Below are 27,939 nucleotides of genomic sequence, written 5' to 3' on the forward strand. Positions count from 1 at the left end.
TACCCGTGTCTACCGTGGTTAGCCATTTGCTAACCTTGCAGATCACCGGGTCCCACCCCGAGTCCGACCGAATCGCTTTTTGAGGGGCAGGGTTGGGGGATGCGTTCTGCACACGCTCCCCAGAAATTCCCAACCACGGTCCTGCAACCTACGAACTCACCTAACCTTGGAAGGCAAAATTAGCTTCATGGTTTTTGACAAAATGTTTTGGATAAGGCCTCATTCCGGCCGAAGGGGAAGTTCTAAAACAGTCCGATGATCGATCCAACCGACATCCTCCAGCGAGCCGAGAGCGGCTCACCAGGCGAGCGGCCGCTGGGCGCCCCACACGTTTCCGCAAACGTGAACTGGCCCTGTCTCCTGAGGGTAAAGAACTTGGGGATCGGGGCTCGACTGAGAGACAGCCGACTTATTCAACCCTCACTGAGCAGAGACCCGTGCTCTCTGACCCCTCTACGGACTCCCCCAGGGGTCCTCGCGGTGCCTCCAGCCCAGAGTCTCCCTTCTGGTCTCCAACCAGCCCACGCTGGACGAGGAGAGGACGCCAGCGCGAGACCGTCACAAACCCGGCGTCCCGGGGCCGCGCTTGCGCAGCAGGGCGCTGAGCTCGCGGCGAAGTCCGTTTCCTGACTTTTCGAGGAAGTGGCGTTGCGTCACTTCCGACCTCCCTCTAGCTGCCATCTTGCGTCCCCGCGTGTGTGTGCGTTTATTCTCAGCTGGTCTGCCCAAGACCCCCTGAGCGCCAACCCTAGTCCCCCGCGCGGCCCCGTGTCCTCTCCAACAAGGTACAAAAAGGCTGTGGACGCCGGCGTGGGAGGAGGACGGGAACGGGGGCGGGAAGTGCCCGGAAGGAGCGAGACAGGGAGGGACAGGGCTGAGGAGAGGAAGGCGATGCGACGGACAGGCGCACCCACTCAGGCTGACTCTCGGGGTCGAGGTCGAGCCAGGGGCGGCTGCCCAGGGGGCGAGGCGACGCCGTCTCTTCCTCCACCTCGCGGCGGAACCCTAGGACAGGAGCCTCAGGTACCGCGAGGCTTGCGGAGAGTGGCCGGGCCGGGCAGGCCCTGGCTAGGCCGAGGCCGGGCCGGGGCCGGGGCCGGGGTGGGGGGTGCTGGCCAGGCGTGGGTTAGAGCCCTTGTCCTGGGCCTGTAAAGACGGGGGAGCGGTGGGGGGCGGGTACGAAGGTGGGTGCTCGTTGGGCTCCCTCGAAACCGAAATTGGGAGCTTTGCGGGGAGGATTTGGGATCCAGGCCTCGGCCTGTGTAGGACGTTTGTTCTGGTTGGTGCCTTGGGAAATAATAAGCGTGGAATGCTAGAGTGAACTGGATCTTTCCTCGCTGAGGATTTCTTGTTTTTCTAGATGAAAGAAACTATCATGAACCAGGAGAAACTCGCCAAACTGCAGGCACAAGTGCGCATTGGTGGGAAAGTAAGTTTTAATCTTTTTTTTTTTTTTTTTTTTTAAGTTTCATGGTTCAGGATTTTTTCTTTTGCGCTTCTAATATCGATGGCTTGTCACTTTGTCTATAGAGGGCATTTCACAGCTGTCACATTGGGAGAGAGAAGCAGGTTAAATTATATAGTGTATCCGTGAATCATGCAGGTTGTATACTCAGGAAAAAAAGCCAGTGGACGGAGGAGATGAAAAGAGCACTTAAACTACAAACGTCGCTTTTATGTAAATATGTCTTTCCAGTGTTACAGTGTTCTAAGTAGAGCTAAAGTGTTTCCTAATGAAGTAAGAAAATGTGTCATTTCAGTTAGATCACCATTGTGGCCATTGTACTTCTGACTTGTTTTGGCCTAAATTGTGTACAGTCGGTGCTTGCTCTTTTTTCTTTTTTTAATAGCTATGCTAATTGTGAATTTAAGTTTCACCTGTGTTTTCAACTATTGTAGTTTAAGGTTCTGGATAATTGTGCTTAATAGTGCATGTCTCTTGTAAATTAAGATCTAGCTAATGCTTTCTTAGCTAAATGCAGTCTAGTACAGTAGTTGTATATTTTCTAGGATATTTGAAGATCTTTCTTATATAGGTACCTTTTGGAATTTAAGAGCAGTGGCTGGATTTGAAAATACTACCTAAGTGGATAGCTTTCCATTTTGACTTTGCAATTACACTAAAACTTAGGGAATTAGTAATTGGTGGGATTTTAAATGATCCGTTTGTGGCTAATTGGTTTTTTCTAGTGGATACTGAGAGCCCCTTCAGGAGGATTCTTTTTTGAACTGAATTTTTAGATTGTTCTCTAAGTAATTTACTTAAATCAGAAGTCCACTCTAACAGAGGTCTACCTAGTTGTATTTTGCATTGTTAGCACATTTCCTAATATTTAACAGGGTGTGGTATATAGCCTATGGGAACAGAGCATGTCTTTACTTGGTAAAACTTGTAAGGTATTTGCTTGCATGGTAAAACCTTCCATGTTACAAGTTTATTACCTGTTAGTTTTTCCTAACTTGAAGCAGTTACCTTCAAGTAGAATCTACTGTAAAATAGCCAAAAGTAGCACTCAGACTTAAATAAGATGTACGTCTGTTAATTACTGGACATCGATAGCAGTGAATATATCCTCATCTTTTTTTTCTTTCCTGAAATTAGACTTGAAGATCTGCACCTACCTGTTAACAACAATAGATGTTTCTTGACCTTTTTAGCAATTATTATAAGCGAGGTGTGGCCTTCACGTGCCAGAAAAACTCATGTTCTTTGTGGGTCTGTGTTTGGATGCTCATATGCTGCTGTTTTTTAACCATTCCTTTTAGTACAGGTTTCAGAAGGAGTACTTTGAATAAAATGGTGCTTATGTGCCATTTTTGTTACTTTGATCACTAGTTTTGACTTGTGAGAGAAATCATTCTAGGGTAAAGGAAAATCAAGATTTTCTAGGATTCTTAAGGCTGATGTAAGATTCAACTTTACCTGTTTACTAGTTAATAGAGGAAGTATTTCTGCTGTCGTTATAATATAGAGACATTTTCTTCAGCTTTTAAGAAACCTACTTATGGGATGTAAAATTAAGTGAGTTAGCTTTGCCTTAAAGAAAACTACAAGTGTTAGGTACTTCTAGGTAAGTGTTATAAAAGCTCTTTATTTTAGTATCTGATCAGAGCATTGATTGTGTCAGTAAAAACTGAACTCCACATATGTGAGGTATATGAAGCCTATAGAAGGTGTGCTGGGTTTTTTTATTAGAATCTTATGGTAGTTTCTTAGAATATCTTTTAGAGGATTCTCTGGAAACCAGATTCTATCTACATGACCACTTCAAGATGGTTATTATTCTTAGATGTTTTTCGGGGGTTGATAACCAGTCTTTTCTGTAGCTATTGGTATTTTATTCAGTTAATCTATGATTTATTTAAGCCTTTACTAATGCTGGATCCTGAGAATGCTAATTTGAAAGTACAAAGATTAAAGTACTTGGAGGCAGGGTTGGCTGGCTTTAAGGCTAGTAGGGGAGATAAGCATCTTTAAAAAAAATCTTTTTTGATAGTGTAATGTACATAGTGCAATAGAAGCATTTAAAAATATATAGAGATGGGAATGATTTAGCTTGGTTGGGGGCTTAATTGCAGAGTTTAGGGAAAGCACAGCAGAGATAATGACTGGAACAGGATTTTAAAGGATGATAGGAATTGGTATGGAGGTTGGCGAGACAGTGAGGTAGGTGGTGGTGATCCTCCCATGAAGAGCCTTGGGTACAGCGTAAGGGCTTAGCCTACATGAGAGAGTCGATGAGAGGGTTATTCCAGAGTTTTGAGCAGAATATGGGTGGTCACATTTGCCTGAGTTTATAGGTTATTTTTGAGAAGGGGGATATTGTAGACTTGGCCTATATGTACAAGAGACTACAAGTTTTCCTGAAGCCCATATTCATTAAGTTACTGAGTACCTTCAGCGAGTCAGATACTTACTCTTCTAGATACTGGATTTCATAGCAGTATACAGAATAGAGTCCTCAAGGAGTTTATATTCTAGTGAGGGGAGACAGACAAAATATACTTATCTCTATCAGTAATAAGTGTTATAAAGAGAAGTAAACCTGGATAGGTGGAAACTTATGAGTATGTGAGTTGCTATTTTACATTGGGTAGTTGGGAAAGGCTACTCTTGATACCATGACATAAGAGCAAAGATTTGTAGTGAGGGAGGAAGCCATGCAATGCTAAGGGAAGAGAGGGACCTATGTGTAAAGGGTCCTGTTTGGCCATTTAAGAACAGTGAGGTTTATTTGGCTAAAGATGCGCACATGTGTGTGATAGGAGATGTGGTCATGACCAGCATAGTAGAGGCAGGATAGATAGATCATAGTTACGAATTTCAGATTTTACTATTGGGTGTTATGGGAGTCTATATATAGACATCTGATTGGGTTATATTAATGGATGTTGATTTTTCTTTTATTAATGTGAAAACAAAAGGTTCTGGACATCGAGCTTCTAAAGGAGGCTTAATTTAGGTTGGCACATGCCATTTCTTTGATTACTTTAGAGCAGATAATGTAGGACTTTGAAAAGATCATTCCTTTATTTCTGACAAAACTAGAATTTTAGAAATTATTAAGGATTTGTAGATCATTCCTTTCCCTCTTTTGGCTTCCATCTTTGCCCTAACCTGCCTACTCACCAAGTTAAAGTTTGTGGTCATGGTTATTTTCTTACCCAGAGCCAAAGATCAGAAAGGAATTAGAAGCTGTTTCCATTTGAAAATGTCTGTTGTTATGGTATAAATGTGTGCTGTTTTCTTTTCTTTTCTCCCTATTTTAGGGAACTGCTCGCAGAAAGAAGAAGGTGGTTCACAGAACAGCTACAGCAGATGATAAAAAACTTCAGTTCTCCTTAAAGAAGTTAGGGGTAAACAATATCTCTGGTATTGAAGAGGTAAGTGTCATATTTTATTTCTTTATACAAGATTTCATTATAAAAGCTTTAATGTTTGTGCATTAAATGATTTATTTATTTTTTTTGACTACAGTGTTTTCAAGCAGAAAATTTCATATCCCTCTAAAATATGTTTCGATTCTGTTAAGGAATATCAGGGTGTTTGTTAAGTCTGAAAGCTAATAGATTGCACTTTGCATTCTACCTGTGCTTCACAGTGAAATACTAGATTAATTAGCTAGGTTGCAATTGCTCCTTAATAAAATATTTGGTTTTAAGGGGATTTTAGTGGGCATTGCTAATGAAAACTTTTTTCTTTGTAGGTGAATATGTTCACAAACCAAGGAACAGTGATCCACTTTAACAACCCTAAAGTTCAAGCCTCTTTGGCAGCGAATACTTTCACCATCACAGGCCACGCTGAGACCAAGCAGCTGACAGAAATGCTACCCAGCATCTTAAACCAGCTCGGTGCAGACAGTCTGACTAGTTTAAGGAGACTGGCTGAAGCTCTGCCCAAACAATGTGAGTTTCCTAGTAGTGGTTTTGCCTGGGGTTACTGATTGATTTATCAGTAGATTTCTAAGATCTTGGGGTGCAAAGTGGATGTGAATATCTTTAAATTTGGAAATGCAACCTGTCCTCTAAAAAATGTTAATTTTTATACTGATTTTAAGAAAGTGGTCTTAGTGTGTTCAATAATTTAGTATGCTGTGATCATTATAACTTCTAGCCTTCTTGCTTTGGGTAAAAGACTTTAAAATTTTTACCTTTATTAGCTTGAAATGATGAAAATGTTAATTTGGAGCTTTTTTTGATAACTGGCAGTTTAAAATTGATTAAAGATATATTATAAATTATAAGGTTTCTTTAGTTTTATCTGTATAACTGATATTACCAGTAATCTCTAAGAATTGGCCTGCCTGTATTCCAGTGTTTTCAATTAAAGGATGATAAGGATTTTGTTAAGGGTAGAAAATTATGTAGTTGAATAAGTGGACATTAGGGGTATAGCTACTTTAAGCCGAAGCCCTCTGATTAAAATTTTGAAGAAGGGGGATGTAGAAGCAAGACAGGCTTATTATATGACCTGTTATTTAGTCCATGTTTTTCTAGGCATTCACTCACTCTACTTCAATTTTTTTTTTTTTTTTTGGTCCCATTGAGAGGCATAACATTTTCTAGGCTTTCAGAACTGAAGTAGACACTTGAAGCAGAAACTGAAAATCATAGGAGGCTAGTACTGTGAGGTCTCAATTCTCAAGTGTATTCCACTTTCTTGTGTAATAAAAGGAAAGTGGATGCTTACCACTCAAAGACAATTTTTGGATCATTTATTTTCATTTCAGTAAAGGTTTGTTGAGCATCTCCCTTATGCCTTGCACAACACAATAGAGTGTTTGGGAAAACAGCCTCTTCATTTGCCTCTCAAAACAAATCTTGTCATAATTTGGTGTGTGGGTTTACCCTGGGGGCTCCCTGTTCTCATGCTACCTCAGAGCCTGTGGTAGGCCGGAGGGATTGAAAGGAAGGGTATGGAATTTGGTTTGTTGGCTGTACTAGCTCATTTGCAGACGTCAGACTATCATGTTATTGCTAACACTATAGATGAAATCCCAAATGTCACTGTCGTCATCCTGAATGTAAACCTTGCATCTGTTCCTCTTTTGCTTAATGTTTATCGAAGACTTAGACAAATGTGTAACATTTCCATTTCCCTTTCACAGCTGTGGATGGAAAAGCACCACTTGCTACCGGAGAGGATGATGATGATGAAGTTCCAGGTAGGAACCCTCACTTGTGGTTAAACTAGAGAATCTGAAGATCGCAAGGGAGAATAAAGAATCTTTATACTGTAGAAAAGACTACCTTAGGGCAGGGGTAAAGAGTGGGGCGGGGGGAAGGGAGACGTGAACCTTGCTTAGAATGAGAAAAATAATGCAGTGTTATTTACCTGGGAGTTGTTTGTGGACTTGGCGTTTTTCTGTTTGGGATCCTGAGAAGTTGGAGGTGTCTAACCTTAAATATTGAAATAAGCATGTATGTATGTTGTGACCTAAGTACAATAACTGTTTGCACATCACAAATGACCCTTGTTTCCTACTATGAGATCCATAAATTTATGAGAAGGCATGGAAAAGTTATTCAAACATCTTGGAATGAAAGCATTCTAAAATCAGAAGTAAAGCTCTTTTGGCAATCATGAGGCCTTTTTCTATCTTAGTTGTTACTGGATAATTTTTCTTTTTTTCTTTTTGGTGGTAAAACAAATACTTTTTGAGAAGTAGAATCACTAAGTCATAAATCCAATTTGCATAGACAGATGTCCTTAGTAATCCAGGAAAACTTCAGAATTTTGTGTTATGATACTCTTTGGTTCTGCCCCCCACATTGACTAATGTATTACACTGCTTAAATTTAATTCTTGGAGTGGGATGGGAATTGGAGCGAATACCTATTCTTTAAGCATAGTATTTATGTCATTGGCAGATTAATGACTTTTTCCCTTCTTTTGGTAATACACCTCAAATGGGTAGTGGTCTCAACAAAAACCGTATTTAAACTTATATCCTGATTTAACTATAGGATATATTTTGAGAGCATTTCCCTGTCTTCTCTTAAGATCTATGTTGTTAGATTTGGCTTTTTTTCTGAGTTTCTACCTTTTTTTTAAAATCTTTTTCTAGATCTTGTGGAGAATTTTGATGAGGCTTCCAAGAATGAAGCAAACTGAATTGAGTCAACTTCTGAAGAAGATAAAACTTGAAGAAGTTACTGGGAGCTGCTATTTTATATTATGACTGCTTTTTAAATTTTGTTCATGGATCTGATAGAATCTCAATCTCTAATATTTTTAAGCCCAAGCCCCTTGGACACTGCAGCTCTTTTCAGTTTTTGCTTATACACAAATCATTCTTTGCAGCTAATTAAGGTGAAGAAGCTTGGGAATAAAGTTTGAAGCAAAGGTTAATAAAGTTCTTTGCCTAGTATACAGTTTTATTTTTTATTTCATTGACACTTATTTGTACACAGAAAGCACAGTTGTTTGTAGAAAGCTAATCATGGTATGTAATATGGCTAATAATTTTTGGAATTTGATTAAACATGATAGTATAAAGTAACAAAGGTGATATAAAGTTCTCATGTTTGCAGACTTTTTTCTCCAGCCGCCCTCAGGGCTTCCCTGGTTTATGTGATGGGTGTAATTATAAGATGAGAATAGATTATTCCTTAGCGGGTGAGCAAAGGTTTTTTTTCTCTTAATATTGTCTGTATTGTAAGCATTTTACTGAGTGCCTTATGTATTATACTTAATTTTCTCATTTAGTCTTCAATATATGAAGTAGGAACTAGTAGCTCCATTTTGTAGACGTAACCGGAAGTTATTTTTAAAAAATGAAAGTAGTTAACTTCTTAAACTCCCTTCTATGTAGGATATTCTATAAGACACCTGAATAAAAAGTAGGAATATCACTTTGTCTTTTCCTGGAATGATAACACTAAATGAATAGGGCTACTTTTTTGGTTGGGGAATTCTAACATAACACATATACTGCCACCATAAGCAAGGTACTGAACAGTTTTGTCACCCCAGAAAGTTCCCTCGATTAATAGGCTACTTTTAAAAAATTATATTAGCAGTTATGTTGAAGCAATTAAAAAATTTTTACAAATGGTAATTAAATAATTTGTATCAAGGCCAGTTGAGGAAGAAAATTGTCTTAGTTTCTGCTTCAACGATAAGAATTCATTTTAGATTTCCACACCAACTTGTAAGTACCTTTTGAAGGTACTGTGTAGGTATATCTATAGCTGAAAGTCAGTATTCGTTAACTACCAAAAATGAAATGTGTAAATAGTATTTGCACATCTTAACATTGTATTCTTTTCTTTAAAGGATGTGTATCAGTTCTGTTAAAGTACACCGCTACAGTAACAAGGACTCCAAAGCCTCAATGATTTACAAAATTACAAAACCAGTATATGTTTCCAGACTTGTGGGTTAGGTTGGACTCTGCTGTTAGTCACTCCAGGTCCCTGACTGATGGGGAAACCTCTCTGGGGCACTTAGCTTCCTGGCTTGAGTGAGAACATGGTAGGTTATGTCCTGGCTCTTAAAACTGTTAACCCACGAATGTTACTTGTATGCAACTGACCAAATGAAATGGGTAAACTGGAGGGCAGAGGATTGGGAAGGTCTGCAGTGAGTCCTGAAGACTGGCATTCTGATACACTCCTGGGGGATGCTGATGCTGTAGGTTCCCTGGCCGTGCTTTGAGTAACGCGAGGTTTTCTTTACTCATCTGAAGAGATTGGAGAGAATGACAGGCTGACATGAACATGTGAAGAATGCCACCGTGAATATCCAGTTGTTTGCCCTGGATCTATATAGGTAAGGGACTAAGTACCGTGTTTCCCTGAAAATAAGACCTAGCCGGACAGTCAGCTCTAATGCGTCTTGGAGCAAAATTTGATATAAGACCTGGTCTTACTTTATACCCAGTATTATACCTGGTCTTACATTAAAATAAGACCCGGTCTTATATTAATTTTTGCTCCAAAAGACGCGTTAGAACTGATGGTCCAGCTAGGTCTTATTTTTGGGGAAACATGGTAGTAAAGGGCAATACACTTCTAGGCTGGGCCTACCCCAGGGCAACTTGCTTCTTGTAGCAGATGCTGGCTAAGGTTAATACTGTTGTGTGTCTGTACTCACCTTTTTCCCCAACAACCTCTAAGAATGTTATCTATTTGGTCCATTTAAATGGTGTGTGTTGGTGGCTACAGATCAGTAAGAAATGTTTTTCTTGTAATATCCTCAATATAGAGAGAGGGTTATGCTACAGTTACAAATGACTAAAACTTAATTGCTACATTTATTTGTCACAATGTTTGTGATTTGCCTGTGACTGGTCAAGACTTTCCTCCAGAAGCAACCTCTAATTGGAACATTGGCAGTCTCAAGGCAGGGAAAGAGATAGCAAACTGGTTAACCAGCTGGCTCTTCAAACTTAGGTTGGGAAGCAATGCACATTAAGAACCAATTTCATCAGCCCAAGCAAGTCACGTACATAGTCAAGTCTGATGCCATGAGGCTTGGGGAACGGTAATCCTTCCCCAGAGGAGAGCAGATATTTTTTTATAATTTATACATACTCTACCATAGCCTTACAATTTTCTTTAACTGCCCACAATTCTTGTGACTTCCATGGTAAGCACTGTACCACTTGTTTTATATCATCTCACTGATTATCATAACAATCTTCCCTGAAGAGCCACATTGTACAGATATGGAAACCACCTTCAAGAGATGGAATTGCTTGTGCGAGTTCACACGGCCCCTTAAGATGAGATTCACGTTCAGGTCTGCTCGACCTAAGGACCTGAATGGAAAGCATTTTAGGCCCTGGCAGGCTAGAGGGGCAGATGGTTCTGATACAGTTGAATTTTTGGCTGTTGTCACTAATTGCTGGCTGTAGTCCATTATTAAGACTAGCCGTGGGCCAAACTGGTTTGCAGCTGGATCTGAACCAGGGCTACACTAATGAAGAGACAGACATTGATTTTGATCTGAGAATTTAGGTTTAATGCCCTTTATTTGTTGAAATAATCAAACGAGTACAGTTGTGTCATTCTCGTAACCCTGTGTGCACAGGCTAGAAAGCTACATTCTAAAATTTGGAAACAAGTTTGGAAATGGGCTCAAGGTCACTGAAGATTGGGTCTGATGTCTACCAATCATTTTTTTCTCCGTTACATAACACTGGATTTTTGTTTTAGAGTACCCCTTTGCCCCAAAAGATACGTATGTCAATTTTTTTTTTCAGAGAACTAATAACAGTTTTTAGGTTTTCCAAAAACATACGTAATTGGTAAAGTCTTCTATTTGCATAAGTTTTCATCACTCCAATCAGCACAGTCTTGAATGCCATTTTTGCAGCGAGTTCTGGAAATGCAGTCACAGTCGGCAAAGAAAACAGTATCACATCTCCAGCCTGAACACTTTGGGCACTGTAAAACTAGACAATTTTATTTATTTTTAAAAGCACAACTGTTAAAATGTTAAGGTGGACTGGAAACGATGCTATTGGAAATGAAACAGCCCTTTGGATCTTAAAAATCTTAGTGAAAACTGTCCAAGGGGAAAATGGCAGCTGTTTATTAAAGATTCTACACGTTTGGGTGAAAAGAATTTGTACTTTGAAAAGCCAAGGAGAGTACTACCTCTCTCCATCAGCCTGCAAATAAACATGCTGACGTGCTACATAAACAAGGAAGGGTCCAAATGAGTTTGTATATGTTCAGTAAGCAGAGAAAAGAATCAGTATTTGCTAATTTGCAGCTGGCAAGAAGAAAAGGACCTGTGTACACTTTTAGCCTTGTGTTGTCAACACATTGTTAGGTAACATACAACGCCTAAGAAGCATTTCTATTTCTACCCTCCATGATGCAGGCAAAAAAACAGGAAATGATCTATTTAGTGTACTATACTTTTGATAAATCTTTTACATACTGGGTAGGGTCATGAGGTATTGGAACTGCATCTACTGCCATGGTTTTAGAATAATCTAGCCTTGCCAGATTGCAAAATGATCAAGGGTGCTGCAGTGTTCAACCAGCACAGAGAATACTGTGGGAGGCGGAGAGGAGAGTCGGGGAGGAGGCGCAAGGAAATACCAACGGTTAAATAAACAAAAAAGCCCTTTGAGAGTCAAAGCATTCAACAGACTTTTCTTTGATCTTTACCAGAACTTCCAAAGAAATCCAAAAGGAATTTGATTAGCAGACAAGAGTTGTCCATCAATTCTTATTAATCTTTGCAAATCTGGCTTTATTTGCTTTTTAGCTAGAGAATTCACCTACTTCAAGTATGCAAACTACCGGAAATGATGGAATTGCTTAATTGTGAATGCCAATATCCTTAGGTAGTCTTCTAAGTATGGGTTAATTTATGTAATTGAACCCATTAAAACATCAATTACATATTTTCATTTTTACCTGATTCATCTGAACAATCACCACAGTCGTTTCTTGTGTCACACACCTTGTCCACATATGTCCAAGTCTTCTGGTTGGGACACTTGAATATCAAGTTTTGTGGGAGACTGCTGGGCATTTGGCCTATATTAGACAAAGAAAGGCATTTCTAATAGAAATCGTTCATGCATGATAATGTTTTAATTATAATTCTGAAGTTTGGTTATTAGTTGCTGGTGACTATTCTTTCATTCTGATTACTGTGCACCTCACCACAGTAGGTAGCAGATTCATCTTCGCCATGAGTGCAGTCTGGCTTGCTGTTACAAAGCAGGGAAGGTGGCAGGCAAGTCGTGAGGTCCTCGCACAAGAAGCCAAGTTGCTGTGAAGCTGTTTTACATTGTCGATGTGGCAAATCTGTTAGATTTATAAGACAAGTACTGGATGTGGACGTATGCGTCTATGACCATGAGCATCAAGCTTTAACAATGTAATAACCTGCCTATAACAATCTGCTTCCTCCTTTCCCCTTCTGCTTCTTTGCATTGTTCTTTTCCCCATTGTTTCTTTTCTTGCTTTTTCTCCCCCATTCTTCCAAATGCTAGGCCTACTTAACTTGCATTTCTTGCAATATCTAACTGGCATTTAGGCAAAAAAAAAAAAATCCTGCCTGAGAAAAAAATCAAAGGTTCTTGGGAGGGGGAGGGGGAGTCAAGAAGCCTGGGTGGGCTCTGGTTTGAGCTTTGCCAAGGATTGGTTGCATGTAGCCCCTTCCATTGTTTTCTTAGCTAGAAATGGGAACAAAGACAACTTGCTACACCAACCTCCAGGGGACATTGTGAGTTAAACAGATCATTGTTGAAATGTTAATGAAGTCTACTCAAAAATGAGGGGGAGTTTGTCAAAACAATGTGATGAGGTTTTTAAAAATGTTTCAGTACTATAAAAATTTGATGGAAGTTAAGATGTAAATAGCAGATTGGTAACACTTATACCTCAAACATATTTGCACCTAAAATAATGTATCCAGAAAATTCTGGTTTGGTGTGTGGAGTGGTAAACAAGCTGGGAATATTTTAGATACCTGGTTTAGAGTTGGGGAGAGCTTGGTGAAGGGGCATTTTACATCTTGAAAGTTTCGTAGTTGGGACCAGATTGACAATTAAGAGGCAGATGACACCACACTTTGTATCCCGGTAATCCATGAGATGCTTGGCATTGTGATTGTGGCTGATGGTTCTCAAGTTACTAAGAATATTTAACATCCCGCCCAACCTAATTTAATACTGAATTATGTGCTCTTCTGTATTGTTCACTGCTGTTTCCCTAGTCTCCCTAATTACAACAGAAACCCCTTGAAGGTAGAAACCATGTCCTGTGTAGGCTTCAGACTTGGGCTGACCTGGATTGGGACCCTGGCTTGTTGATTACCAGCTCTATGATGTTCGACAAATCACCTACCCACCCTGAGTCTGTTCATACTGGTGATAACAACAGCCGCCTCGAAAGACTGTTGAAAAGAATGAAATAAAGATGAGATGTGTGAAATGCCTACAACATAGTACGTGCCAACCACCCATTATCAAAAGACGCACCCATTTTGCAAAACGATAGGGGATACATTTACTCTTGTTGAGTGAATTATTGACAGATCTGTCCCCTAGGGGGTGACACATACTTGCAGGTTTTCCAGGCATCCCAAAGGTGACTCCAAGACTGATCACAGCAGCCAGAACTCCAAGCACAAGGAATGCGATGCAGGAAATCCAGAGGCACTGCCTGGTGGGAGGCCAGCATTGCTCTGTCACAGAAAAACACACAAGACGAAGGCGAGTAAGGCTTCATCTCAGGCAGAGGCTCATATTGGGGATACTGCGCTACCTAGCCAGGTGTCCACGGTTACCTCTGTGTGAAACGCAAGAGCCAAAGTTACAGGACTTGAAACATGTGCTGTGTGTTACAGTGCTGCTTTTCCTGCCAACAGTTTCTGGTGCGATCTTCTGAGCAACCAGCCTTATGATGAATGAGTGTTGCTCCCCCAGTTATGAAAATGAAGCTTTAAAAACTAAGAAACAGGGCCAGTGCGGTGACATGACTTCTGAGGTTTACGCTGATGGAAGTGGAACTATCTCACCTCCAAAGGAGGTCTTCTGGTTCCCTGTCTAGGGCTATGTCTGCTATGCCAATGTTGCCTCAAACCTGGTTTCAGGCTGCCTATGTCTGAATCACAGAAGGAAATGCAGATTCCTGGGCCCCACCCCAGACCTACAGAATCAGGATCTCTAGGGGTTGGAGCTGGGCATCTGCATGTTTCTTGAGCACTTCTGCTCATTCTTTTATACGCACCAAAATTTGAGAACTACAGCCCGATACCAAAGGTGAAATGCAGACTTTGGTTTTGGGTTCCCACCAAACTTCCCAAAAGACATTGATTGGTGGTTTCTGGAGTCAGCAGTCCTTGGAAAGCAGGCGAGGGGAGCTTCTTCTCTTTACAGGAGCTTGGCACCATGGAACTTGCCTGACTGGTTTTATTGGCACACCACGGAGAGAAAAACAGAGTGCTCAGTGTGCTCCTGGTCGTTTTGTCAGCACGACCTTTTGCAAACAGTGAGACACACCCTTGACATTCCTGAGGTGACCCATTGGCCAGAATTCAGAACTATCTCTGAACCTTCTTCAGGAGCCTAAGTTGAAGTTGTGGGATTTCCTGGGCCCCCACTGGGGAGTTAGCATTCAAACCTACTTGGGGGTTGTGGGGACAGAGCCCCAGAAAGTAGTTTACAGGCTCTCGGCCTCACGTGGAAGGGTGCTGGCTTGGGTGGTGAATGGCCGTCAGCTGTGGCCGGTTAGCCGATTGGCCGCTGATATAACTGCTGCGGCTACGAAGGATTGCCGAGCAGAGCCGAAGAGAGCAGAAGAGGAGGGCCGAGGAGAGAGGAACAGAGTCGAGAGAGTGGAGGAGAGTCGTCTCGGTCGGTCAGTTGGCGGAAAAGCAGACGGCAGGTCGGCGTCCGGTGGGCCCAGCCTCCAGTGAGACCGTGGTGGTATGGCTCCCCTACCTGTGGCTCCGTGGGTGTTCCTTTTTGGCCTTACCATATCCTGCGTTCTTGTGTGGGGAGCGGGAGCAGAGACCCCGCAGGCCGCCCCGCCTGAAAGATGGTGCGGTGAGAAGGCCTCCGTGCACGACAAATGGCGCAGCGAGCAGGGTCTCCCGCACGACAGGGGTAAAGAGTACATTTTAATACAAGAGAGACAGGATGGCATCTTTTCATGGGAACTACTCCTAGACTCTAAGGCTTTTATGCCTTTGGAACTACATGAGTATAAAAATGAAATCTTTCATTTTTAACACCTAATAGAGCTTCAGAATCAACAGCTCTGTCATGTAGCTATGAAATTTTTATTTATTGGTAAAGAAACTTAGGCTTAAAGAATCTAAGTGTCACAGCCAGTAAGTGAAAGAAACAAGGACTAGAACGCTATCAGACACTCTAAATCTTTGTCACACCATAAGGCTTCCCTGAAGATTCTCTCTGCTGGATCATAAAACCCTGTGAGCCTTTGCTCCTTAAACCAGAGTCCCCTGCTCCTGGGGTCGATGTTAATTTGTCCTTCCCACAGCAGCTACGGACTTTAAAATGTTCTTAGTCTTTGATTTAGAAATCCCACATCTGGGACTCTATCCTATGCATATATTAAATATTAAATATACAATATTAAATATTAAGAAGAAAGCTTCATGTAGAAGATTTTTTACATGGTATAACGCATATAGAAACTGCTAAATGCTAAACAATGCTAAAACACTATAGTCACTTTAAATACTAAACACCTATTTATCAAAAGTGATTTTAAAAAGTTACTGAGTTTTATATATGATGGGTTCTCGAACAAGTAAAACAATTCTATAAAAACATTAAGTGTGGAAACAGAGGCTGGGGGAGTTAGCAATGATGTCTGTGGATTTTGCTTCATGTGTTTGTTCATCTTCATTCCTTCAGCAGATATTTGTGGAACCTCTGTGTCAGGCAGTGGGCTAGGCTCTGAGGATACAATGGTGAGCAAGATAGATAGATATAGTCGCCCTCGGTGAGCTTACAGTCTGAGAAACAATGGGATTTTTAGCGGAGGGGTTTGCATCAGAATGACCAGGCAGTGCTTTTAAAAAGTTCACTCCATGCTTCATTCCTGAAGATTGTAGTTCGCTGAGTCTGGGATGGGGTTGGGGCCTAATAAACGTCTTTTTCCCCAAAGCTTCCATGGTGATTGTGAAACACAGCTAGGATGATAGATACTCTCCTAGAATAGAGGTCTTCAAACTTTTACGATTGTGTATCCCTTCAGCAACAAAATAAATGAAATTAAGTTAGCATTTCCTCATAACATACGAATATTTATTTATAAATCTATGGCAGTACCAGTCCACTAATATATTATATATATTGTAAAACATTGTCCAAAATGGAAATTTAAGAAGGATGAAATCAAATATGCTATATCAAAATAAAAGTTCGCTAGTTTCCTCCCTGACCCCCCTGGATCCTCTTGTGTGCCCTGTGCGGTTCATTGGAAATTACTCGTCTAGTCTAAAGGATAATGAGGCTGAGAGTGGGAAACAAGAAAGGAAGCTATTTTAAGCAGTGATTGCTTATTTAGTACCACAACCCTTAAAGGTATTCAAAAGGCTAACGCAAATACTAATGGTTAAAACAGAACTAGACATTAAAATGGACCTGTGACATTAAAATGGAGTTAGAAAAACAAAGCATGTCTTTATTACCTCACTGGCTAATGTGTAATTGGAAATCCTTCCACTGCAGGTCAGCAGACACGAGGAAACTTTATGGGGTCTCTGGACCCTAAAATCCCTCTTAACTAAGCCATGAGGGAGATTGAAAGATGAATAGAGGGGCTTACACAAGGCCTGGAGGCCCGAGGGTCTGCAGCGGCTCAGGGCCAGCAGGGGCAGCGGGATTCTGAGGAGGGGCTGGGGCAGGAATGCTGAGCTGAGGTGCCCAGAAGTCTTGGGCCTGCTCATTTCCTCACTTGCTGCTCAGGCCCCATTTCATGCAAGGCCGATTTCTTTCCTGAAGAGGGCAGCAGAGAGCAATGAATGGGCCCTAAATTCCTTTTAGGATCCTTTCAGCGGGCTAACCAGTAACTACCACCCTTCCTGGCTCAGGAGTGGCATAGACAGGAAGAACTGGAAGTGCCAGGAGATATCCATGCTGTTTAGGGATGACTGGCCAGGTCATTTTGAAGCTTTTGTAGGTAAATCTGCAGCCACTTGCCCCTTTTGTAATCAGTAGGAGGGTTGTTTAAGCACCTTCCAATACGCTGTCTCATTCACTTTCAGAGTGAACCTGTGAGGTAAACAGGATTTGTAGGACAGTTTTATAGATGAGGAAACAGATGCCCAAACATATGAACACTTGTCCAACCTTCCCTAGGTAGTTAGTGACAGAGCTGGAGTTAGACCCAAGTCTCCTGAACGCAAGTAGTGTTTATATTTTCCTAGCTAAACTCGCCTTTCTCAGAGTTCTTGGACACTTTCTAAAGGATCTGCAAGTTCTCCATGGGAATCTTAGTTTTGGGTTTCATTGCGATGGTAATCTGTAAGTTTTTATAAGCACATCCTGAATCATCTGGATGACCTCAATTGAGTAGCAGTGTATGTATCATCAGAATCCTTGTGTTCGTCCTTCAGATTGTGTTTGGCTTTGAGTTTACACCAAGGGAAATCCAGGTGACTTCATGGTGTACTCTATCACTACGAGATTTTGCAGCAGGTTGAACATAGAAGTGTGGTGGGAGAAGTGAGTCATCTCAGGACACACAAAATACAGGCATGTCAGACTAAAAAGTGACTTGCCCCATCACATCTGTGTCCACATTTCCAGTAGATGTGCAGTGTGGTCTCAGTCTTTGAGAATATCAACTTTTAACCGTTCAAATTAACAATAATTGTTGTAGTGAGAATACCTGAAAGAATGGTTCTGTGCTGGAATGCAACAATAATTGCATTTGTTGCCCACTGAATGCAGACTAATATCTTCAAATAAAAGAGAGAACTTTACAGAGTTATCAAGTGACATCTGGCTTGCTCAGAGTGTTTGTTATGTGAAAGGTTTGCTTCTTCTGAACTACAAACTGAGGCTGGGATGTATTAATGTTCCCATTTTGTATGCGAACAGGCATTCTAGGGAACTGTATTTTCAAACTCATAATATAGAAACAGACTAAATATATGCCCAGAACTAAGCTAACATTTTTCTATCGTTAACCTCAAATTGATAATTTAGTTTCTGCAAGACAATACCATTGACTTATCCATCACATTAAATTAATAGCATAAATTTGAATTTTATTATCTTTATGGTTGATTGTAATTTTGTTCTGCAGTTATACAGTTATCTATAAACATGAAGTTTATACGTTGTTTTATGGTTGTACATAAATGAAATGACATTATAGTAAAAATTAAAATGATAATAACATGGAGAGAATTGGGGGCCTACAATAATTTTTCCAAGAATATGAAGGAGTTCATTCAGTATTTGAGTTTCACGAACCTACACCAGAGGAAGCTCTTCTATCTCCTTTTGGCAATCTTGATGTATCCTCTTCCCACCCCAGAATGGCTCACCTCTGAGAGCTGCTTATAAATTCTGTTTCTTCCTCTTTTGTTCTATCAGCCCCAAATATTCTCTTACTGTAACTCCACACTTAGCTCCTGGGCCTATCAGGTGACTCTCCTTCTTGGGAAAAGTCTTGAGACCTTAATCTACTCAAATAACTTTATTTTATACATGAAGAAACTGGGGCCTAGATTTATAGAGTGACTTTGGTGTGTTGATTTCCTGGGGTTACTGACTTCCCTGTGCCATTTTCTGACTAAAGGCCACTGGTCCAAGTGGTGAAAGGAGAGCGAAGTTTGTGGCTTACATGTGGGGAAGCTTCGTTCTTCAGCCTGCTGTCTGGTGAGATAGCCTGTTCCCAGAAATGCACCATTGATTTGAATAATCAAATGGCTACAGATATTAAAAGCTAATCCAAACCATCAAATTGTTGGCTCCAACTTCAGCAAAGAAGGATAAACAAAATCTTTCTAAACTGGAAAATGGTTCAGGATTATTTTTCTTTGCTTTTCCAACTCATCAAAGATAAGCTTTCAGCACCAGAATGTTCTATTAACATTTTTCTAATAGGCTTCATTGTTTTGTTAATCAAGCTTATCTCAAGTGTAGCATCTTTATATCTGTACTGTTAATTGGTTTCTTTCAAACCAAGTTGACATTTTAGTTGTTTTTGAACCACTTATTTTTTTTCCCCCTTTTCATGAAATAGGTCATGTATTATTAGCTTCTTTGAAGATTGGCTGCCTTTTTAGGAACATTTTTATCATACTGACTTCTGTGCTTATAAAATATGTAGTGAGGACAGATGGACAGAAGGTTGGAGTGGAGAAGGAAATAATTACTGCCCTTGTGCCAAGTGTGTACTTGCAATTTTCTATGTGTGCCACAAATTATAAAAGATCACACAGTAATGGTGTGAGCTATTTAAGATAGCACAGTTGGTGTGTGTCTGGTCTTAGTTTATCAATAGTGATGCTATCAGTTATGAATGCTTAGGGGCACCCACCTGGCCTGCTAATACTGTGAAGCCCCTCCCCCCCGCCCCTGACATTTTCCCAACCAATGTTGTGGTTGGACCTACCCTTGTGGTTCTTATTATGATTGCAAAATGTACCTCAGCAATGACCATCAGGGAACTTGCAAAACCAAGGTTTATTCCTCACAAGTAAGTCCTGGAGGGTACATGGCACACTCACGGCCACACAACAAAGTCACAACTAAAGAGAAAGACACACACAGACATCTGGCGGTCTCTGGGGACCTATTGGGGTTGAGAGTAGGGTGCCTACGGTTTCATGGGTTCACTGTTGGTGAATTCTAAAGCTAGGATTAAAATATAACCTAGGTCCTAGTATTATTATCTGCTCCCCATTTAAAATCAACTCTAGTAGTTGTATTTGCTTCAAGCAAGCCGTTATGTAGTTCATCAAATCTAAGGTTGAGGATTTTTTGATCCTAACCTAAGGTGTCAGTGGAAGATTTCACATTACTTCATCATGACTGTCACCTGGTGGACAATTATTGTATGAAACATCAGCTGTTTCCTGCTTTCAGAGATGCATGCTGATTTTAGAGAGAGGTTAAAATGAGAAAATTAAGAATGTACTTTAGAATTGTTGAAACGGTATATTTGCATAAAAGTAAAATGAGGGACAAATTCTTCATTTTGCATAAATTTTCCATAGCAGGCCCTTAATGACGCTGGTCCTTTAAAATATAACTGGATTTATTAAATCCTAGTTGATATGCCATGTTGTTAAGTTATCACTATTACACAAAGTAAGTGACAGCGGTGCCATGCAAGCTGTGCTGTTGTCTGCCTTTCACCTACTGAGAGAAAAACGTTCTATGTCCGCACATAATTTAGTCCTGATTCCTTCTTGCTCCTTTTCTCTCCTTTTGTAAAATGTAGATAACAGAAAATTATTTGCAGTTAGATTGTCTCTTTCAAATAAAAAAAATGAACAGCAGACTTCATAAGATAGTTTTAATGGTTTTTGTTCCTCAGTCTGTCAGCTTGGAAAATCCCCAGGCATAGTCCTCTGTTTGGTTCTATTTTAAGCATGTGCGGAGCACAGGCGTGGGTGGCCTGGCTCCTTTACTAGTTACTAGCTGTGCAAGTCTTATGCCTCCTTGGGTCTCAGTTTCCTTGACTGTCAAATGGATATGTTCCCCAAACCTTACAACAAGACACTCGTAGGTGAATCAAATGAGGCAATGGGCAGAAGCATTTGGGGAAATATTAAAAGCTTTTTACCAATGGATGATGAGAATCACTGAAAAAAATACTTGGAGAGTGTTTTGGCAAGTGCCTGCGGGAGTAGAAACAAATCATTTCAGTTTATTTTTTTGACTTTTGAAATAATTTGGAACAAAAATCAAAGGACTGGATCTAAGTCTGTGCAGTGAAAAGAATTTAGTCTACTTTTAGGGTTTAAAAATGATGACAAACTGTTATCCTACGGGACTGCCACGCGGCCACTGGTGGTGATGTGTAAGTTCCGCTCAGTGCGTGGACAGGTGCACAGGTTGCTGGGAAGTCAACCCCAGCGGCAGTCTCAGCTTTCTCCCAGGTGTAAGTTGACCTGGCAGGTGGGTGGGGAACCTCCTGAGTCGGAGCACGAACCCCTCTCAGAACTTGAGGCAGCCAAACCCTCAGAACTCAGTGTCTCCAAAGGAGCCCGCTTGAGGCTGAAGGAAGCCTGTGCCTTGTGGACTCTCTGGGGGCAGCCCCGCTCTGCCCAAAGCAGGGGAAGACAGAGCTTTCCTGAACTCTTCTGTCGGTTGGTCACCTGGGAATCACTCTCTGCTTTTCCTCTCAATGGACCTGATGTGTAATAACCTTTCCCAGGTCCTGACTAAATCTCTGACAGGGATTAGAACTATGTGTGACCCTGGCACCTGGAGATGAAGAAAAACTGACCCTCGAGGTCCTGTGGCCTGTGAAAAAACCTGCTCAGGTCTCTATCATGGAAAGTCATGGTCAGCGGGAATGAAGATTACTGCTAGGTTCTATTATTCTGTGAATGGTTTAGTCTATAACTTATAGGGCAAAAATCTTAAACAGTTCAACTGTATATTTATTTTAATTAGAGACTGTTTATATATATCAATAGTTTTATTAAAATGTTTTTATAATGAAACTGCTACATATATGTGTTATCTGTAGATGTTGAAGTCAGCACGTTGATATTTATGAGAAAGTGATTATTGAAAGTGATTGGCAATGGATGTAACTGAACAACTCTGTGCACAATCTTTGGTCCCTGGAAAGTCTAAAGGTCTAAGTGTGACACAGGCAGCCAGTTTTACCCCCACCAGTGTGGTCACTCAGAATTTACCTGTACCTGCCTTCCAGATGAAGTTTCCCAGGAGCCAGGGAAACCCCCGCTAGTACTTTAGGTGACTTGAAGCCATCAACTGACACACAGAGAAGGCATTATTGGGTGGCTCCTGAGACATGACTGATGTACTGAGGCATGATTCCTACTTGGCAACGTCTTTTCTTTAAAAAATTTTTTTTTGATTTTTTGAAAAAGTAGAAATATCACCTTTTTTATGCTTCAGATCTGAAGGCATTTCCTTTGCACTGGAAAGAGAAGAGACTTCTGTCACCTATAAGAGAAAACAGCCTTGAGTATCCTGATGCACAGTGACTTATTTTGAGTTACAGAACTTCTTGGAATGAAGTGAGACTTCTCTGAGGGAGGGTTGGGCTGAGCTCTCTCATTGTCTATTCTTAGGAGGTGCTCAGTGAATGTTTGGGGAAGAGAGAGAGGAACAGAGAGAGGGAGGGAGGGGAGAAGGAAATTGACAGGGCTCAAGCCTTTGGGAAGCAGGTGTCAGCCTCGGCAGGAATAATTTAGTCCCACTAAAGGATGTTTTCAGAAAGAGGACCATTTATTTCCCAAGGTAAGTAATTTCTCAGTAATTTCTAAGCTGGGTACAAGTTGTGTCCTGTCCTAGCCTAGCAACCAGACTAGCCTGGGAGGATGGGTGAACTGGTGGAATGAGTGGCCCCAGGGGTCTATTTATAGGAGCTGAGTTGTATGGGGTGGAGGCTCTTCTCAGAGAAAGTTTGTGGGGGAGGTTGAGGCAGTGAAGGACAGAGAGTATGGCGAATGTCTCTGATGCTAGCCCCTTAGCTGATTCTCTGGAATCTAGAATCATACCTGAGACCTGAAGAGAGAAAGAAAGAAGAGAAGGGGGGAGAAAAAAAGAGGGGAGTCATGGCTGGGGCTAAAGGACCCATTTTCATGAAGGACTCCTGGCGCTCAGATGGCAAAGTGGGACACAGACAGAGTCTGGAAAACGGTATTCTCCTTATCTGTAACTATCAAAATTCTTAGCATCAGAAACCAACTCTGGTTAAACAGAATTGACTAAAAAGCTGGAGGTTCACAGAAATACCTGGAAGTTTTGAGAAGCAGACTGGATGAAAGCCAGGAACAAAGGAGACCAGGCAGCTGCAGGGCCACAGCCCAAATCTGCCATGAGACGTGCCCATGGCTTCTTGTACAGCACCTACTGCTCCCAAGAACTCAGTATTGCTGTGGTTGCTGCTGTCACTGCTATGGACTCTACTGCTATTACTTCTTTGGGTCAGTAGCTGCCAATTAAAAAATGTGGGGTGGTAGCGCCTGATTTTTTAAACCTCTGTCACATACTTGCACTCAAGCTACAAGGGAGACGGGGAGGAACGAGGCTGGGTAAAGGAGAAGCTAGGAAAGAAAGCACCTGGACTTTTTGGTTTCTTTATTTGGTTTCTATATTATTTTTGTGAATTTAACTACACAAAAATAATATATGTCTGATCTGAAAAAATTAACATAAATCCAAAAGACAAATTGGTTGTTGGAATAAGCTTCCTGGAATTCCCTGTTTAAGACGAATCACCAGTCATATGTTTACTTACCTTTACGCACAAAAGGAGAAGGGAGAAAGAGGGAGTTCTAAGATGGTTGTTTTTAACAGAGAAGAGTGGCAGTTTATATCTTCTAACTTACAAATCTCCATGTCAACATAGCTATCCATGACAGCCAGTCAGCAGACAAGCTTTTCAGAGATGAAAAGCTACGTTTGCAGGCACAACCTCAAACTTGGAAACCAGATATCTTAGTAAAGGACTTTTTACAGACAGGCTCACAAGGAAAGGTTACTTAATATAAAATAGGATATCACTCTTGTAAATGTTTTAGCTTCCAAGTTTGTCTAAAATTATTTTTCAAAATGATTGCTTAGCATTTCATCTTTTATGCTGGCATCAGTAACTCTTTTCTCTATTATCTGCAATTAGTGTAGGGCTGCCTTTTTCATGGTATAGAATTCCATTTGCTAGAACTGAGTCCAAAAGTGCAGGGCTTAAAAAAATCTAGACTTGGTAAAACAGTAAGGGATTCTGTGACTATACTATTCTGCTTTTATGTAATGGATGCCCATAACCCCTTTCCCCCAAGTTGTTCATATATGCTGACATTTCTTTGTGGAATTTTCTATTCCCCATTTTCATCTATATGCTTTGGATGTGTGTGGGTCCTAATGAAGTTAAACTAATCACCATGTACTTTCACCTTAAGCCAACTAATTGGATTAGGGATAGGAACACGACCTCGCAATAGGTGAGTCGTGCTTGGTTTCTTCAGTCCAGTCTTTCCACCTTTGTTTCTTAATTTGAATGTTTCATCCTTGTAGATTTAATATTGAATTTAAGTCTACCATCTTGCTATTTGTTTTCTATTTGTCCCATCTATTTTTTAATTCCCATATTTTTCATCTCCTGCCTTCTTTCGAATCAAGTTTTCTTTTTATTATTCCATTTTACCTCCTCTATTAGCTTTTTAGTTATGTATTATTCTTTTGCTTATCTACTTAAGGTGTCTGGTAAGGGATCTCCAATGTGAATTTCATATATTTTGTATTTGTTCCTCTTTTTCCTTCTTAATGGAATGCTAATGCTTCTCTCCACCCAGCCCAGGTACTACAGAAGATGCGAGTCCTCAGCTGAATGGTTATGAGTGGTGGGTGCTGGAGTAATCTCAAGCTCCATAACTGGTTCAGAAATAAGCATGTGACCCAATTGCAGTAAATGGGACTAGAGGAAAGGTGTTTCTGGAAGCTTCTGGGGATCTTCTTCCTTATTCTTCTAGAAGGGGTATGGGACGCCTCTTTGTCTCATAAAGAATCATATGGCCCCTGCTGTTACTGGAAGCCACACTATGACCCTGAGGGTAACCAGACTTAGGATAAAGCTGAACTGTGGCCAGCAGAGTGCAGAGACTGAAGGGACCTGGGTCTCACTTAACACTATTGAACTGCTCCGTCAACCAACATTGAAGTTCACCTAACTGGATATCCTCCTCTATGAGCAAATACATTTACTTATTGTTTAAGCCATCTTAGGTGGGTTTTATTTCATTATATAGCTGAAAGCATCCTAACAGATACAAGGAGTATATATTACTTTTACATTCAGAAAAGTAATAAAGGTGAATTTTTTTTAAATGCCTAAGTATTGGGGATTCTGACCTTGACTTTCTGAAGCCATGGAAATAATTTTCTTCCCCAAATTCATTCCTTTGTCATTGATTTTTGTTATCTATTTACCTCATTACTTTGTGGTTACTTAATTTGTACTGCATTTTCTCCCTGACGAAATCCCTAAGGCACAGTGGCCATGACTCCAGCATTTAGCACAAACTTTGACATTTGTGCTAGGTTCTTTCTCATAAAACAACAGTGTTTGGTATATTTCATTTCTCCCCAAATAGGAGTCTGTGTGAAACCTGACCAAGGAGACCAAATTCTTTTCGGGAGGGCCTTATCACATCTCATCAACATAGGGAAGGCAACATTATCTTTTAAAGAAGAATCTACAGTATCAGAAAGAGTGGTTTATTCCCTGGAGAGGGCAGCGAGGCTAAGCTCTGGCTCAGTTGGGTGAAGGGGCTCTTCCTTAAATACTGACAACCTGTTCCTGAAGCAGCTGAGGGACGTATGAGGCAGGGCCTCCCTGAGATAGGGGCACACACAATTGATCTCATTCTTGTTGACAGTTTCCTTGGCAGTGGTGCAAACACCAGCACAGCCAAGTAAGAGGGAGGAGAAGTTTTTATAACAGACTTGCGTCATGGAGAACAGGTTACCTGGCCTTGTGGATGAACTCTGTGAGCTGGCATGACGTCTGGAGGACCAGTCCTTTAGTCAACACCTGGGTCCCAAAGGAAATCCTAGAACAAAGGAGTAACAAGACAAGCTCTTTGACATTGGTTGGTACAAATTGCTGTGCTGGATATTCAGGACTCCTTTTTTTGTAAACCTCTCCAGATGGTTCCATTGTGCACCCTGGGTTAGAACCAATAGCCCTGGGAGTGGAACTTTCTTCCTGTGCTCTGAGATCCTCAGCCTCTGATCCCCTCAGCACACAGGTTTTGATATGCCAGGAAGGAGGCCTGACATTGGGACACAGCAGAACCATGAGCACATGAGAAACCCAGTAATAGGCATAGGAGAGGCTTGAACATGCCTCCGCTAACACACGACATTTTAAACTTGTCCTTAGGATGTGTGGGAAGAGGGGAGATGATTTTGAGCAAGCCAAACTCGCCCGAGAGGCAGAGTCACTACGTAAGAGCAGCAGGCAGGGCAGGCAACCAGGTCTGTGTGGATCGCCACGCATCCTCAGGGCCCAGGCCAAATCCAGCACCGAGTATGGGCTCAGTAAATGTGTGCGGAAGGACTGAGTGACGGTTAGGGGAAATTTCTTGTCTCACACATTTAACCTTTTGGAGAGAAGATGGTGAAAAAAGATCAATTTGAGCACCAAGAAGATATTTACAACACTTTCCAAGAATTGATTTTGGGATATGCAATATATCTGACTATTCTCAGTGAATATGAAGAGTGAAATTAACAGAAACATCTAGAAAATTAAGATGCTTCCCAGGCTCATAAAGTAATGTGAGCAAATCTGTCTGAATCAGGAGCAATGTCACTGAATTTATAAACAAAAAATAAAATGTAGGGCAAAGGTATCATATAGTGGTCTGTATTCCATTTCACAGAGAGCGCTCAGCAAGCAAGGAATTTGCAGTGGTTTATTCGCAGTGTAATAATTATGTGTCTGACTGATTTTAATTTCATAGAGCATAAACTCACCAATAATAAAGTTCCTTGTTTCCAGTCACTAACATGGTAGTAGCACAGGGGGATTTAGTTCCTGTGCACACAGCTAATATCACACAACTCTCACTCTACCAGAAAAGGCTTTACTGTCTGAAGAAGAAAATCTACACGAAAGGCAGAGTAAACCTTTGAAGTTTACTTTAACCAATGAAGATTTACAAAAATCTCTTTGGGCTGTACCTCTTTTATTCAAATGATTGTATTTCCTGTCAAAATGCACACTGAAAAATTTCAATCATATTACAATCCTTTTTCATATCTTTATTGTTATTTTAAAACCAATATACACATATTGTAAAGATTTCTAAACAATAAAAAATGTAAAAAGTTGCTGTTACCATTTTGAGTCCTATCAACAGTATCTACTATAAAGGTCTAAGGTGGTCAACTATTGAAGCTCTGATCAGATATGTTAATATGAAAAGGTCTGTCACAGAAAAAAAATTGAATATTAAAGGGAAAGAACACTTAGTTTAAGAATTTTAAAATAGCCAGCGTTTGTTCTGCTTTTCATTCTATTTCTACTCACTTTATAACTCTTCAGATTTATAAACACATTGTTTATCATACAGAAACACACTCAATAGATATGAATACATTCAATGATATAAATATTCAATGATACAACTTGCACAAAATACCTAAATCTATATAACTGTATGTGTGTATCGCCAGTTTGTTCTAACAGAAGAACTTAGGGTTTTTACTTTATGCATAAAGATGAAAAGGAACGTTAGTGAAATCATACAGTGTTTTCTAAAAATTAGTAGACTACTGGCATTTTAAAGACAATTCAAAGCTACAGACTTTTAAAATCTTTATAGTTTAATGGGTAACATCATCCATTACATGTTCCTTAAAAATATACATTAATTTAAGCTATTGGCAGTATTTTTTCTTAAAGATCAAGAATATTAAAATTATTAACCTCTTTCATTCACATCTCCCGTTTGCAGCTTCTTTCAGCATGGAGTGAATTATGTAGTGTAGTCAAGAGGGTGCTGTAAGAGAAGTGTTGTTACCAACACTGGCACACCTATATTAGTTTGCCTCTCAACTGATGAAAAAAGGGCGATTACAAGGTGATTACCTTAACCTCAGGCTGGCTTTCACTGAAGTATTAAAAAAGGTCATAGCCACATGTCCTTTCAGTAGCCTATGAGACAAAACCTACCCAAGGATTAACTGAAGAAATGTAATTTGATACACTATTTCCTATTTATTAAAGGTCCCAGACTTAGTGATGTTCCATGTTAAT

At 40.6% G+C, this 27,939-nt stretch overlaps 2 protein-coding genes across 4 annotated transcripts; one reads left to right on the top strand and one right to left on the bottom strand.

Annotated features, from left to right (window-relative positions):
- The first annotated feature begins 628 nt into the window (after window positions 1-628).
- Window positions 629-7,874, top strand: BTF3 (basic transcription factor 3). 2 transcript variants are annotated; one of them, XM_019728110.2, is made up of 6 exons: window positions 629-785; window positions 1,361-1,429; window positions 4,771-4,884; window positions 5,208-5,409; window positions 6,612-6,668; window positions 7,572-7,874. In XM_019728110.2, the coding sequence occupies exons 2-6, from the start codon at window positions 1,361-1,363 to the stop codon at window positions 7,616-7,618; spliced, it is 489 nt and encodes a 162-aa protein (XP_019583669.1). In that variant the 5' UTR covers window positions 629-785; the 3' UTR covers window positions 7,619-7,874. The 2 variants fall into 2 exon arrangements, with proteins under 2 accessions (XP_019583669.1, XP_019583668.1); XM_019728109.2 differs by having other exon boundaries at window positions 656-1,023.
- Window positions 7,875-10,082: 2,208 nt separating this feature from the next.
- Window positions 10,083-27,745, bottom strand: LOC109445682 (low-density lipoprotein receptor class A domain-containing protein 1-like). 2 transcript variants are annotated; one of them, XM_074328836.2, is made up of 7 exons: window positions 27,610-27,745; window positions 25,643-25,726; window positions 22,052-22,115; window positions 13,541-13,663; window positions 12,136-12,279; window positions 11,884-12,006; window positions 10,083-10,831 (listed from the first exon to the last, which is right to left on the bottom strand). In XM_074328836.2, exons 2-7 carry the CDS (start codon window positions 25,673-25,675, stop codon window positions 10,662-10,664), a joined length of 657 nt encoding a protein of 218 aa, XP_074184937.2. In that variant the 5' UTR covers window positions 25,676-25,726; window positions 27,610-27,745; the 3' UTR covers window positions 10,083-10,661. The 2 variants fall into 2 exon arrangements, with proteins under 2 accessions (XP_074184937.2, XP_088652692.1); XM_088796566.1 differs by having other exon boundaries at window positions 10,700-10,904.
- Between the last annotated feature and the right edge of the window lie 194 nt (window positions 27,746-27,939).

Source organism: Rhinolophus sinicus, chromosome 3, assembly GCF_057876585.1.
Source record: "Rhinolophus sinicus isolate RSI-liver-muscle chromosome 3, RSI-T2T, whole genome shotgun sequence".
Taxonomy (NCBI): Eukaryota; Metazoa; Chordata; class Mammalia; order Chiroptera; family Rhinolophidae; genus Rhinolophus; species Rhinolophus sinicus.